Source organism: Cryptomeria japonica, chromosome 11 (genome assembly GCF_030272615.1).
Source record: "Cryptomeria japonica chromosome 11, Sugi_1.0, whole genome shotgun sequence".
NCBI classification, from domain to species: domain Eukaryota; kingdom Viridiplantae; phylum Streptophyta; class Pinopsida; order Cupressales; family Cupressaceae; genus Cryptomeria; species Cryptomeria japonica.
Window position 1 is genome coordinate 76,381,335 of NC_081415.1, and position 15,657 is coordinate 76,396,991.

General features: G+C 34.8%; 1 protein-coding gene across 1 annotated transcript; it reads left to right on the top strand.

Moving 5' to 3' along the window:
* Nucleotides 1-13,342: 13,342 nt before the first annotated feature.
* Nucleotides 13,343-15,337, top strand: LOC131860041 (receptor-like protein EIX2). The gene has a single exon (XM_059214393.1). The coding sequence runs from the start codon at nt 13,343-13,345 to the stop codon at nt 15,335-15,337; it is 1,995 nt and encodes a 664-aa protein (XP_059070376.1).
* The last annotated feature ends 320 nt before the right edge of the window (nt 15,338-15,657 follow it).

Below are 15,657 nucleotides of genomic sequence, written 5' to 3' on the forward strand. Positions count from 1 at the left end.
ATTTATAGTTAACTCATAATGTCCGCTCCGCCATTATTACCTCCGACAGAAGCCGTGCCGCCCGCAGTAAAACCCATTAATGCATCTAACACTACCTCTGCGTTTAAACCTAACACTACCGAAACCGAAAAAAACAATGCTCAGTCAGTCATGAAAACCTTCTCCGAGGCGGTGGCGAATTCCTCTGTCACTGCTGCCGCTAGGTTTAGTGCTTCTCCTCAACATGAAGAGACCGAACCAGGTAAGAGATCTATGGGTGGTTTGAGGCCTTTTTCCATCTCCCCTAACCCTGAAATGTTAGATGAAATTGAGAAAGAAAAGGGTAGGTTAAAGAACTTTGCAATTTTTTTCGCTGCTGTTGATGTTGAACGAAGCCCTGCAAGAAAATTTTTGGATGATTGGTTTTATAACTATTGGAATTTGAAATTAGGGTATAGCATCTCTTTCTGTCGTCAATTGCAGAAGGGTCTATTTGTCATCTTTTTTAAATCTGCAGAAGCCCAGGAGGCTGTCCTCAAAAGGCAGTATTGGAATGTAGGTAATACATCCTTTCGAGCCTTAGCTTGGTCTCCAGAGGCTATACATGAAGAGGTGTTGGCCTTGTCTGCACCAAGGTGGATCATTGTTAAAAATCTGCCCCCATATCTTTGGCGATTCATTATACAGTTGTTGGAGCCACTCGGCAAGGTCATTAGGTTTGATGATTCCTCTCGATTGGTTCCACACATGGACGCTAGAGTGCTAGTGTTGATTAAGCCGGGCATTGAAATCCCTCCGGCTCTTGATATAAACATTTCAGGGGATGTAATCTCTTGTCCTCTGGAGATTTTAGGGGGACTAAATGCTTGTTTTCTTTGTAAGAAGGAGGGACACCTTCGTCGCGACTGCCCCATCTTCAAAAGGAAAAATGAGACTAACTCAAACCCTAAATCTGTTGATACTGGTAAATTGAACAACTCTGTTCCTACTAATAAAAACAATGAAATCTCTACAGTGTTGTCTGCCCAACCTGCAACTAACAATAAAAATCATGACAATACCATTGCAACCGAACCCCAACTAGATGTTAACATGACAGATGGTTTTCAAGTTGTCAAAAGGAAATCGGATAAAAAAAGAAGGAAAACTGACATCTCTGATGCCCTTAGTGATAAAATTAATAAATCCAATACTCCACCGGTGACCTCTACACCTACTGCTCCTCTTACCTCAATAGATACCTCCCCCATTGTGGCCAAAATTAAGACTTTCAAAGAAATTGAGGAAGGGTACTATCTGGAAATTGTACCAGCAAATAATGGTAACTTGATATCTATCCCTCCCAAGCACACAGATGATCAATTTTACTCTACTCCTATGGTTGGACCTGGCAGAGGAAATGACCAATCTAAAATTCCTGATGCGGAAGCTGAAGATTTAGATTGGCAAAAAGATTTCCCCAAGTCTAAGCGTCGGGGTAGACCTCCTGGGTCCAAAAACAAAAGCCCTGTTGGGCCCATGAGTGAAGAAGGATCTGCACAATACAATACCACCAATACAGGTGGATCTATGGACCTTACTTGCGTCCCTACTGACAATAGATTAGAATGAATTTTATCTCATGGAATGTAAGGGGCCTTGAGTCCCCGGACAGGAAATACATTGCTAAGCATTTTCTGGACACTATTAGCAACAAAGACTTTATTATGTTGCAAGAAATTAAAGCTGTTGATTTTATTTTAGATCTTAATCTTGAATTCATCTGGAAAGATTCAATTAAATTATGTTTTGCACACTCCAAAGGAAAGGGAGGCACTGCGCTTCTTATTAATCCTAAATGGTCCAAACACATTGTTGATAAAGGTAGATCCCCATGCAATAGTGCTGTATGGGCATCTATCTGTATCAATAATGTTACATTTGGAGTATGCTCCATTTACGCACCCAATGAACCTCAGGAGAGAGCTGAACTTTGGTTATGGATATCATCCCTTCCTGACATCCCATGGATATTGGGAGGAGACTTTAACATGGTTGAGTCTCAAAAAGACAAATCTGGAGGCAGACCATTTAACTGGAAACCTGCTGAAGTTATGCCCTGGAATAATATGATCCAAGGAAAAAAATTGTTTGACCCTCTGAAAAACATTGACAATACCAATACTAATCTGAAGTATACCTAGTGTAACTTTCAACAGGCCTCCTCCCGTATCTATGCCAGACTTGACAGATTCTATGCTCACTCGAACAGTTTCTCCTTCATACCTGACAAAAATGGCAATGTTGTTTCTGTTCACCCTACGGCCCTATCAGACCACCATCCTATTTCTGCTTGTATCAAACTATCTTGTGTTCCTCAAGCACCTCTGGTTGGCAAATCTAGATATATTCTTAATACCTCTTTGCTAAAAGATGAAGACATATTGATAGCCATTCAACTTATAAGCTCCTTTAATAAGAATAGTTATCCTTCCCTTTCCTACTGTGATAGATGGCAAAAGAATCTTCTTGCTTGGAAAGCCTTACTTCAAACGATTGGCCAAAAGAAGGCCAAGGATTATAGATATATTGAGAAATCCCTCTCGGATAAGCTTTGCTCTGCTGAAGCTAGTATGCAGAGCAACCCGACTAATCAAAATCTATTACCTATGGTATCTAGAGCTAGGGACAACCTTAGATTACATCAGCAAAAACTTGTTAATGGTGTCAAGATCAGATGCAGGGCTCACTGGCTTCAATTCGGTGATAAAGGTACAAAATTCTTTTTTAACTTTCTTAAGCAAAAACATACGAATGAAACTATCTCAAGCATCTCTGTGGAGAATATTGAGCTAGTGGACCCTGAGGAGATAAAGGCTGCCTTCTCCAAATACTACTGTAATCTGTTTACTTCTGAGGACACTATGGAATCCGCTGAGCTCAGAAAACAAATTAGAACCATTATACCTAATAAGATAACCCAGTCCGATTCTGATTCTTTGGGACAAAGCATAACTAAACAAGAGATTGTTAATGCTATCAATACTCTTAAAAAGGAAAAAACTCCTAGCCCTGATGGAATCCCAGCTGAGTTTTATCAAGCTAACATTGATTGGATAAGCTCCGATCTCCTTGACCTGTATAATGAAGCTTTTGATAAAGGCTCTCTCGGCAACATGATAAACAGGGGTATTATCAAATTAATCCCTAAAGAGGGAGACAAAACTAATATCGAAAACTGGAGACCTATTACGCTTCTGAATGTATCATATAAAATTTTGGCCAAAATTCTTTCTCGTAGACTAGAAGGTATCCTGCCTAAGTTTGTAAGCCCTACCTAGACTGGTTTTATTAAAGGTAGATACATACTGGAAAATCTTATAACCAGTTGGGAAGCAATGAACTGGGCTAAGACCTCCAACCAAAACGCTACTATCCTTCTCTTGGATTTTGAGAAAGCCTATGATAGAATAGAATGGAGCTTTATTGATACTATGCTCAAGGCCTTTGGTTTCCCTAACCTATTCTGTAAGTATATCAAACTTTTGCTTAAAGATGCTATGGCCCAAGTTGATATTAATGGATCTCTTTCGGAACCCTTTCCTCTAACTCGATCTATTAGACAAGGATGTCCACTTGCCCCTGCTCTATTTGTTATTGCTTCTGAAGCTCTTACCTACATCCTTACTGACGACACTTTATCCCCGGCTGTCAAAGGTATCACTCTTCCCAACAATGAGGATCTGTCTATCTACCAATTCGCTGATGATACTAGCTTATTCATTAAGATGGAAGATGATAACTTTAATTGTCTTACTAAGAAACTTGATCTCTTTTGCTCGATCTCGGGTGCTAAACTATCTCAGGCCAAATGTATTTGTCTTGGCTGGGATGAACATCCTCCGGGGTGGTTGTTGAAATTTGGCTTCCAGTGGGGTGGCCCAACCACCATAACCAAATACCTGGGCATCCCTTTTGTTGTAGATCCCTCTATTAAGGATATGTGGTTATGGGTTAAGACCAAAATCACAAAAAAACTTAATAGCTGGTTCAATCGATTCTTGTCACTTGCTGGCAGACTTCAAGTCTGTCAAAAGATTTTATCTTCATACAACATATACTACGCTTCTGCTTGGATGTTCAACAACTATCAAATTTTAGAAATCCAGAAGGCTATAAGGAACTTCCTTTGGTCAGATGGTAAAGGAAATAAAAAGCGCCACATGGTTAAATGGGACTGGTGCTGCACTGATAAAAAATATGGAGGGCTTGGTCTAAAAGACCTTAGACTCCAAGGTATTGCACTTGCCACCAAGTGGATCTCTCACTATGTAGATGGAGAAGAGCCATGGAAAGTACTTGCTAGGAACAATATCTTGAGAGGTTACCCAAAAAAAGCTAAAACTTGGAAAATTCTCCCATTTGCTGATATCATCTTTGGTAAATTTCCTACTGCTATGCATGGCTCTGCAGTATTCAAAACATTATGGAGAGCTTGGGAGTTGTCTAGACACTACATTTCTGATAATGCATTCCATTCGGATGACTCTCTACATGGTGAGAGGTCTATTTGGTGGAATCTGTATCTCCAAGGGAAGCTGCTTGCCTTGACTCAAGGCTGTTCGGCCAAAGTATGGAATAACTTGGGAATCTCCACATTCATGGACCTTTTTGAAAATGATTGCTTGATTAATTGGGATGAGTTAAGATATAAATATAATCTTCTTGCCACTCATAAAAAAACATACTCCATGCTTACTAGAGCCTGCTCGAATATCCCTTCAAACTGCCTCGTTGACTCTCATAGATTCACTAACAGCAAGTGGACTGATGGTTCTCTACTGACTAAACTTAAAGCCAAAAATGTTTACAACTCCCTGAATAATAATCTTAGTATTATTAAGCATGTTAATAATGTGTGGTATACTGACCTGGAGATGAAGGACTGGATTAAAATTTTTAAAAGAATCTGGAAATCCTCCATTGACCCCAAGATCAGATGTTTTAGATGGTTATTGTTAATTAATAGAATACCTATTAACAATTACCAGATGAATTATGATAGTTGTACCTTCTGCAATAAACCTGAAACTTGTAGACATATATTCTTTGAATGTAATTTTGCAAAGAAAGTATGGGAATTATGTGGAATTACCTACCCCAAGTACATTGATATCTTTGAAATTATTACAGGTTACATTCATGGACTTAAAAATGATTCTAATATTCTATGGTTCATTATTTTAGCTAACATTTTATGGCAGCTATGGAAATGCAGAAATGAGGAAAGGTTTCAAGGTGCACATAGATCTCTTACTGAGTTATACCTTAAACTCACCCTTATTAAAATCTCCTCGTAGGTTTGTATTACAATGATGATCGAGAGGGAGAAACTGATCAGATTCCTCAAGAAGGGGCACTCTACTATGTTTGTGTTTGAAATGAAAGACGGTTACGACTATCATAACCACATGAACAATATGATTTTTTTCAATAAAACGGTGAAAAAGCTGCACAAGGAAATTACCAAAAACAAGAATGCGACTGATGATCAGATAAAAATGATTGCTCAAATCCAAGCTAATAAAAGCATCGCTTGGATGGAAGGACCTCTCGGATGGACTGCTTGGGTTGAATAGTTTGAAGACCTGCTGCATTAATACCTTTTATGTTATTGCATAGCTGCTTCACTATGTAATTTACATTTTTGGCTGCTCTTGTGACCTACTCTCCGTGTGAGGCATGCCTCCGGAGCTGACTTAATTTTGGAACCTCCTCGTGATGTAATTCTGTTGATAACACTATATTTAATATAAAAAATAAAAATAAAAATTATAATTTTAACTTTAATTAAAAAATATATTACTAATACATTTTATATAAAGAAGTATAATAAAATAATATAAGATTTATTATTTTCAATTTAGAAAGATGAAAAATAATTTTCATGTTTCTAAATTTCAACCATAAAAATATAATTTTTCTAAATTCAAAAAAATAAATTTAATATACTCGTAATTGAATTCTACAAAATCCTTGCCCTAAAATTAATTCTAATCATAATTAAACCCTACCTTGAACTTAAACCCTGCCCCTAGAATAACCGTAACCATAAACCCAACCTAACCTTGATTGTATTCCTAACCCAAAACTAATTAAACCTTTACACTAACATAAACCATGCTAACCCTATTTTAATCATAACACTAACTCTAACCTTAATTTAGTCCTAATTGAATTGTAATACTAATCCTAATCCTAACTAAACCTTAAACTATCCATAATTGATACTAACCCTAATTGAACCCCAATTGTAACAAAATTATAGCCCAAACCTCAAGCGCAATGTAAATGAATCATTAACGTAATTCTAACATTTATTGAATTATAATACTAACCATAACTCTAACTAAATCCTTACCATGTAGTCAAAACCTAACCTTCATAATATCCCTAATCTAGAGCTAATTTAATCCTAACCCTAATTAAATATTTCTGCTAACATACTATAACCCTAATTAAACCTTAATCCCAATATTAAACTATAGCTCAAACCATAACCCTAATCCCAAGCTTTATCCTATAATAGTAACTTTAGTCATAACCTAATCTTCCCCATAACTGTAATTGAACCATAACAATAAATTGACCCTCTAATTAATCCTAAAATTAATAATCTTAAACAACAACCTAAACCTTATGGTATTCTTAACCCTAAACTCAACCTGACATTGACCCTAACCCTAATTTAACCTTTATGCTAATGTATCTCATAACTTGAACCTAACCCTAATTAAATGGTATCATTAATACTAATTAAATATTTACCCTAACCTTAAACTTGAGATTTATTTTAAATCCCTAATTCTAACAACATATTTTATCCCTAAACCCTATGCCTAATCATAGCCTCAACCATGATGTAAATCATAACCATAATCATAACCTTAACCATAACCCTAACCCTAAAAAACATGCTTTATCCTTAAGTTCTTTAGCCCTATTCCAATTGTATCACTATTTATAGCCCTAACTAAATCCTAATTGATTTGAAATACTTTTTTTGACACTAACCCTAACATTGATTAAATATGAACCCTACCGGTGATGTAAATCCTAACCCTAACCATAAAATCTAACCATAATCATAACACTAATCTCTAACACTAACCTTAATCCTAAAGCATATCCTAAGTTATAACTGTAACCATAATTCTAACTCTAAAGCCAATCATAATTATAATCCTAACCCTAACCATCATATAAACCACAACATTATCCTAACCCTAACCCTCAACCCTATCCCTAGCCCTAACCCTAGTCATAATCCTAACTAGAAGTTCCCTAAACCCCTAAAACCCTAAGCCTAATTTCACTGAGAGACGATCTACAATGACATACAAGTTATCCATAAACAAAAAGTATTTTAAACAAATTCTGGTGGAGGAGTAGGTTAAGATGTTACACATTCTTGTCCGAATAACCACATAGTAGTGGAAGAATGGAATAGAAATATCTTTTGCTGAAATGGCAGAATACATTTACTATCTGGAAGCTAAATATAGCCAGTACAAAAGGAAAAATAAATGGACTCTTACATGTTGCATGCATGTCTATCAATAAAAAAGTGGGTGGAACCAATTCTGAGCATGAGGTGAGTTAGCAGCGTATAGTGGCAATGGTGAAAGAGGGGAATGAAATCTATCAAAACCGTTACACAATAGTGTAGAATCTGCAGATTAACATGTCAGAAGAGTGGACGCCAAGGAAATAGTCATGGCATTGCATCTTTAAAAGCAAATAGAATGGAGTAAAGAGCATTTCTCTAGAAAATTTCTCTCTGGCATCATTAAGAGTAGGGCACTTCTATGCCAAATCTTCAAGTATGTAAATTGATTCTTCTCAGTCTTTTCATTATTTTCAGTTTCTTCACATGTTCTTCATGACCAATGTGTGATTCAAAACAATCCCGAGAGATGAATACCATATTACATGTCTTGCACTCAATTGTTCATTTGTTTTTAGTCAATGATCTTTCATGTTTCTTTTGGCATATGCCCACCTCCTCCACCTCCTTGTTTATATTCAAGAAATGGTCTACTAAAGGAGCCATCTAGCCATCCGTCCAAGAGGCAAACAGTGTCCAATGTATCAAAGATTCTTTTTTAAAAATCTCTTCAACATTTGAGATAAAGCAATGATCATAGAAGAGGTGTCTGCAGTTCTTTCGAGCATGAAGGATTTTCTTTACCAATTATATTTATTAAATCCCAATAAAGTATGAGATCGTCATTAGAAGTGATCGGATCCCCATTCTCTAGCACACCCAATTGTGAAGAGACACATGTCTCCACCTTAGGTATGACCCTGCCTCAATTGATACAACCCTTAGATCTACACAGGTGTTTGTTGCTATTTTCTTTAGAATGAGCTAGGAAGAGTTTTAATTTCAATTCCTACTTTCAAATTCCCACGTTTGGAAGGTATAATAATAAGGATGGTAATAATGAAAAGCACAACAATTCAAGCTCGGATATTTTTGAAATTGATAGCTTTGTCTCGTTGGGGATTGCACGTTATACATGACAGGAGGTTTTCCTTGGATAATGCACTCAAATCGTCTGTGCAACATTGTTGTTATGAACCCACTCAAACCTACAGACAACATGAACAAGGAATAGCTAGGTTGATACAACCAACATTGCCACTAGAGAATTTGTGCACTGTTTGAGCTTGGATAAGAATCAAATATCAATATCATTATTCATATCACTAGTAAAGGTATGATAGAAAAGATCTTAAATCAGGTTGCATGCATTCCTTAAGAAGTTTTCTTTACTAGATTTTCTTAGGAGATCTCTTTGCTCATCTATTTCAATCTTATGTCAACACATTTCATGACGCAATGAAAAACGGCAATTGGAATCTCACCAGTTGTTTATCTCGGGTCTTTCCCTAAAGTTTATAAGAAGATCTCTTTGCTCATCTATTTCAATCTTTTCTCAACACATTTCATGAGGCAATGAAAAATGGCCATTGGAATCTCACCAGTTGTTTATCTCGGGTCTTTCCCTAAAGTTTATGGACCCAAATCGATGGATGTTTTGAAAAACTTATACTTTTGATGTAGACTGGAAAATGGGGCTGAATAGAAGTATGAAATGGGTAAATTTATTGCTTTCTTCATTGTTATTTTGTGCCGCAGTAGGAAAAAAGTAGCAGAGATGCTAGAATGACCAACTTCTTTACCCCCAATATTGTATGATCAAACATTCAACGACTTTAGGGTTGGAAAATGAAATTATAATACTTTTATAAAACTGTCATGATTCAGATAATTCAAATTAGTATTAAGTTCTCATTAGTGTGTTTTAGAATATTATAAATGAATTTCTTAGTTATATAATATTTATTATTGAGGTTTAATTGATGTTATAGAGTTGTATTTTATTAAGAGATTGTTAGATCTAAGTAATTCATAACACATTTTCTTAGAAGTCATTATTCAATATTTTTTAGGGTAATTATTTTATAGATTGTTCAGAATCTTAAATCATATGAGATGAATCAGAACATTTTAATTTATTTATCTTTGTTGAACATATTAATTTATTCCAAAAAAAAGTTTTTAAAGATCATGAAAATTTGGAATAATAAAAATATTGAATATATTTTTATATAAAAATTTGTTGTCTAATACTATCTTAAGGCAAAATGTTAACACAATGCACACTTAGTTATTAAAAAAAAATGAGCGGCTTCTAAAACTTAAGAATATCGATATGTTTCATCCACAATGACATCAAAATGTCTAGAAATAAAAATCCATTTTTGAAACAATTTGACATGCAAATGACATATAAATGCATGAAATATGCCATGTTTCATCTTTTTGGAGGTGATATTTTATTACTCCAAATCAAATAGAACCCTCACCAGACAGTTTTTTGCATATAGTACTTTAATGGATTTGTATTCTTGGCATTTAGTATTTTAGAAGAACATTTATTTTATAGATGATTGTCTTCTATTATAAGATATCTCTCGGGATATTTTACATAAATTTTTTAAATATAGGTATATTAGTATGTTTCATGTTTCTCATCATACTTACCCTCGTTTTGAATCATTATCATGGTATTTACCTAGCCCTTTCCTCCAAATTGATATCTCTCGGTGTAAGTTACATAGATTTTTTTAAATATAGGTATACTAGTCATAGCCCCAACCATGATGTAAACCATAACCATAATCATAATATTAACCATAACCCTCATCATAATCTTAAACCTAATTCAAACCTAATCATAACCCTAATCCCTAACACTAACAATAATCATATTGTAACCCTAAACTTAACCCTAAGGCCCTATCCCTAAAAGTTAAGTCTAATTGAAACCCAAAACATATCCCTAACTCTAGCCCTAACTATCATGTAGACCTTAACCCTATCCATAATCGTAACCATAAACCCTAACTCTAACACTAAGCTTAATAATAGAATATTATAGTTATATGTTAACATATTTAAACCTTAACACCAACCTTAAACTATATCCCAAACCATAACCTTAACTCTAACCATGATATAAATCGTAACCATTATGCTAACCCTAACCCTTAACCCTATCCATAGCACTAAGACTACCCATAATCCTAAATAGAACCCTAAATCCTAAGCCTAATCATAGCCCCAACCATGATGTGAGCCATAACCATAATCACAATCTTAACCATAACCCTAAACCCTAACCCTCATCATAATCTTAACCCTAATCCTAACCTAACCATAAATCTAATCCCTAACACTAACAATAATCATGTCATAACCCTAAACATAACACTAAGGTCATAACCCTAAACCTTAACTCTAACTAAAACCCAAAGCATATCCCTAACTCTAACGTGAAGCTTAGTAATTTGTATAATTATATATTAACATCTTGTGTCACTACTAGTAACTTATATATATCAATATTATATATTAAACATACCGAGAGATATCCTTCTCGAAGCGCCTATTATTGATCATTTTTATGCCCTAACAATGATGTCTACCTTAACCCTAACCCTAATACTGGCCTTAACCCTAACACCAAACCTTAATCGTAGTTGTACATTAAATAACCATAAATCAAATCATAATCCTAACCCTACCCTAAGTTATAACTATAAACCTAACCCTAATTATAATTATGGTTACCCTAACCCTAATCATAACCTAACCCTAACTCCAAAACATAACCTAATTTAACTCTAATCATAATTCAACCCTAATCCTAATGCTATCCAAAATTAAAAAATAATACTAACTCTAACTATAATTAAACACATACTACAATGAAACACTGACTTTGACAATATCCCTAATCTATACCTAATTTACCCCTACCAATAACCTAATCTTATCATAATTGAGACCTAACGATAACATAATAATAAGCTTAATTATAGCCCTCTAATTAATCCCTAACTACAACTCGAACCCTAATTTTACCATTAATAAGCACTAGCCCTAATCCTAATTTAAACCTAGCTCTAATGTAATTGAATCATATCCCTAGTTGACCTCTAATGCTAACCCTAAATATGTTAGACCCCTTCCAAAATCAAACCCTCACTCTAATTAACTATAATCTTAACCCTTAACCCTAATCCCTTTAACTGAATGTTAGCCCTAAACTCAACTCTAGTAGTAAATTTGAACCCTAATTATAACTTGAACCCTACTCTAAGCATAATTGAAACCCATTCTAACCCTAACCGTACTCTAACCCCAACCTTAATCCTAAGCCAAACCCTAACTCTTATAGCTATCATCACATACTATCTTTAATTGCAATATTAAACCTAACCCTAACCATAACCCTAACCCTAATCCTAATTATAAATCTAACCCTAACCCTAACCCTAATTATATTCAAAGACTGACCCCAATCCTAACTATAACCCTAACCCCAATTTTAATTATAATCACTAATTACAATCTTTAATTGTAACCCTAATTATAATCACTAAGACTAACCCTATCCCTAATTATAATCCTAACCATAACCCTCACTCTAATTATAATCCTAACCCTAACCCTAATTATTATCCTAACCATAACCTTGACCCTAATTATTAGTATAACCCTAACACTAATTATAATTATAATTAGTAATTATAATATTTAATCATAACCCTAATAAGAACCCTTACATTAATAAAAACACTTACCATAACCAAAACATAAACCAAATCTTAATACTAACCAAACCCCTATGCTTACCCTAACCCTACCTTTGATGTAAACCCTAAACATAATTGTAACCCTGACACTAAACCCTAACCCTAACCATAAGTTTAATCCTAATATTAAACCATAATCATAACCCTAACGTTAACCATAATCCTAAACTAAAACCAAAATGAAAACCCCAACATTGATGCTAACCATAACCATGATTGACACATTAGCCCCAACCATAACACTAACATTAACCCTAACACTAACCATAACCATAATACTTGCCATTAAATAAAGATTAATATATCTTATATTTTAGTACTTGCATTGATCTCATAACACATATATTTTATTGAAAATAGACTAAATAGATACATTAAATTTCATATTTCTCTACATAATAATATTGTAAAATAATTTATTTTAATAAAAAGATACTATATAATTATATATTGATTTATTTTATGTTTTCTATGTTGCACGGCACCACTGCCACTAGCATATATACCTTAAATTTGAATTTAATGTATATAAAGTACTCTGAGAGATATCCTTCTCGAGGCATCTATTTTTAATCAATTTTAGACCGGAAAGTCAAATAAAATAGGCACTTCGAGAAAGATATCTCTCGGCATACTTTATATAGATTAAATTAAAATTTAAGATATATATACTAATTTAATTAACAACCATTACATTATAGTCAATATATATATTAAAAATAAGACATGTAAATAAACATTTTATGCCATGTCGTTTTTATATTTTATGATTTTTCAGTAGTCAACTGTTTATAATAGTGATAACTATTTATATTTAATTTCTTGCTATTCAAGATTAGAAAGTCTCCACGGTCTGTTATCAATTGATAATCTCACCAATAACGGTATTTTTCTAATCAATGCACCCAACTGTTTATATTTATAACCTTTCCTTTCTATCACTGCCCATAACAGTGAGTGCATTGACTATAAAACTTATATGTTTAAATTTGAGTGAAAGAATCAAATTCTAACCATGTAAGTCTCATCTATGTTAACTTCCTTTTCGTGGTTAGTTAATCCTACTATTGTTTCTCTTAACTCAGGGGGAGATTGTGCTATAAATCTGCCTTTAAAAGTCCGGTTCCTTGTCCTCTGTATCTTCATTCAAGCAATGGCTGTTACTCAGATTAACCTTGCCTTGACTACTGCACTTGTTATTATCCTTTTCACAAACCCATTTGTTGGTCGATTCTATTGTCCTACCCAGGAATCCCGAGCTCTTCTTTCCTTCAAAGACGCGTTGAATGTCTCTGATGGCTTTTTCAGCTCTTGGGTTTATGGAAGTGATTGTTGCTCCAAGTGGGATGGCATATCATGCAATAATTTCTCGTACCATGTGGAGTGGGTGAATTTGAGTGCTTACACCAACCATGCAGTGCAGGGCGTGCAGAGTGGAGTCATATCTGGTAGTTTGTGCAACCTTCCTTTTCTCAAATACCTAATTCTGAATAGCATTGGTCTAACTGGTACTATTCCTTCCTGTTTAGGAAATCTCTCTCATCTTCATTATCTGCATTTGAAAAACAATAGCTTGAGTGGAATATTTGCCCCCGTGATTTGTCAGCTTACCAATCTTAGCTCCTTAGATGTCAGCTATAACCAACTCAGTGGAATATTGCCCCCATGTCTACAAAATCTTTCCTTTCTTAAGTTACTAGATATTAACTTCAACCAATTCGACAAGAGCCTTCAGCTTGCTGGTCTTTCCTCCCTTGAGCAGTTGTATGCTCGTAATTTTTCATTACATGAGCACATTACATCATCAGTGTTGGCGTTGCCATCCTCTTTAAAGATTCTCTGGCTCTCCTCAATTAGCGCTTCAGATACATTATTCCATAATCTTGCGGGATTAAAATTTCTCTCTTTATCATATTGTGTACTGGATATTAGCACAACATGGATTCCGCGGTTCCAGTTAGGTGGCATAGCTATAAGGTCATGTAGTGTCGGTGGTCGAATTCCCGATTGGCTCTTCACTCAATATTCATTACAAGGATTGATGTTAGTTGACGACAATATTGTTGTAGAAATCCCATCCTGGCTATTCCAGAACAACGCTGAGTTGATGCACTTAAATCTCTCAGGAAATCATTTCCATGGCAGCCTTATTATCCCTGATAGATCAGTTCGTTGGATAACAGTATTGGATGTGTCTAGGAATGCACTGACTGGAATCGCTCCATGTCAGCTGCCTCCACATCTAAAACTCTTGGTGCTTAATGACAATGCTCTGATCGGCTCTATTGCTCAGAGCTTGTGCAATTTAAGTCTCCTTGTAAAATTAGATATGTCAAACAACAAGTTGAACGGAAACATTCCAGCATGCTTTGCCAATTATAAGTTTATTCAAGTGTTAAATTTACGAGATAATAGCTTGGAGGGAAGCATACCCCATGGGCTATGTTGCTCCTCATTAATTGTAAGAAATAATAAGTTGAGTGGAGCCTTCCCTCCCTCAATCACAAATTGTAAGACCTTACAACTACTAGATATTGGGCACAACAACTTTTCTGGGGATATTCCATGGTCAGTTGGAAATCTATCAGCGATTAAAGTGTTGTCGATGAAGGGTAACTCTTTTAGTGGCACCATTCCTTCAAAAATTGTCCATCTAAAGCAGCTCCAGATCTTAGACCTTTCTTTTAACAATCTACCAGGTTTTATTCCACAGAAGATTGCGTCTCTACATGCAATGAGTGTAGCAAGAGAAGACGGCCATGTGTTATCTGTTTCGTTGAAGCCATATCATATATTTTTAGGAGACAAGGGCCATAAGTCATATTCCGAGCTTGCTGTTCTCGAGGCATGGGTATATGAAATTATGTCTCGGGATAAATTGGACATGATTGTGAAAGGCTTGGAACTGCACTACCCATATATTCTTTCCACACTCACAGCCATAGATCTCTCCAATAATCAATTAAATGGACACATTCCTTTTGATTTTGGAAAGTTGAAGGGATTAAGGTTTTTTAATCTATCAAGGAACAACCTCAGTGGAATAATTCCACCTAGTTTCGGGGAAATGGTTCAATTGGAATCTTTGGATCTTTCTAAAAACAGATTATATTTATGTCATCAACAAGAAAAAAATAATGCATTATAGTCAATGTGGAAACCAATTATATTTACAATCACACTTTTAAATTGCTAATAATAAACAACTACTATATTATAATCAATGCACCACCTATTTATATTTATATGAATTTTTTTATATCATCACCAGTAAAGAAACTAGTGAATTATAGTCATTGGGTAAAGCATTTATATTTATAACCTTTATTTTCAATCTCTACTAGTCATAAGAAAATGGATGATAGGATATGCACCAACTAATAATATTTATATGATTTTTTCCTATCACTACCAATAAACAACTAGTTCAATTAAGTGCTAATTGTTCATATTTATAAAAAAATTACA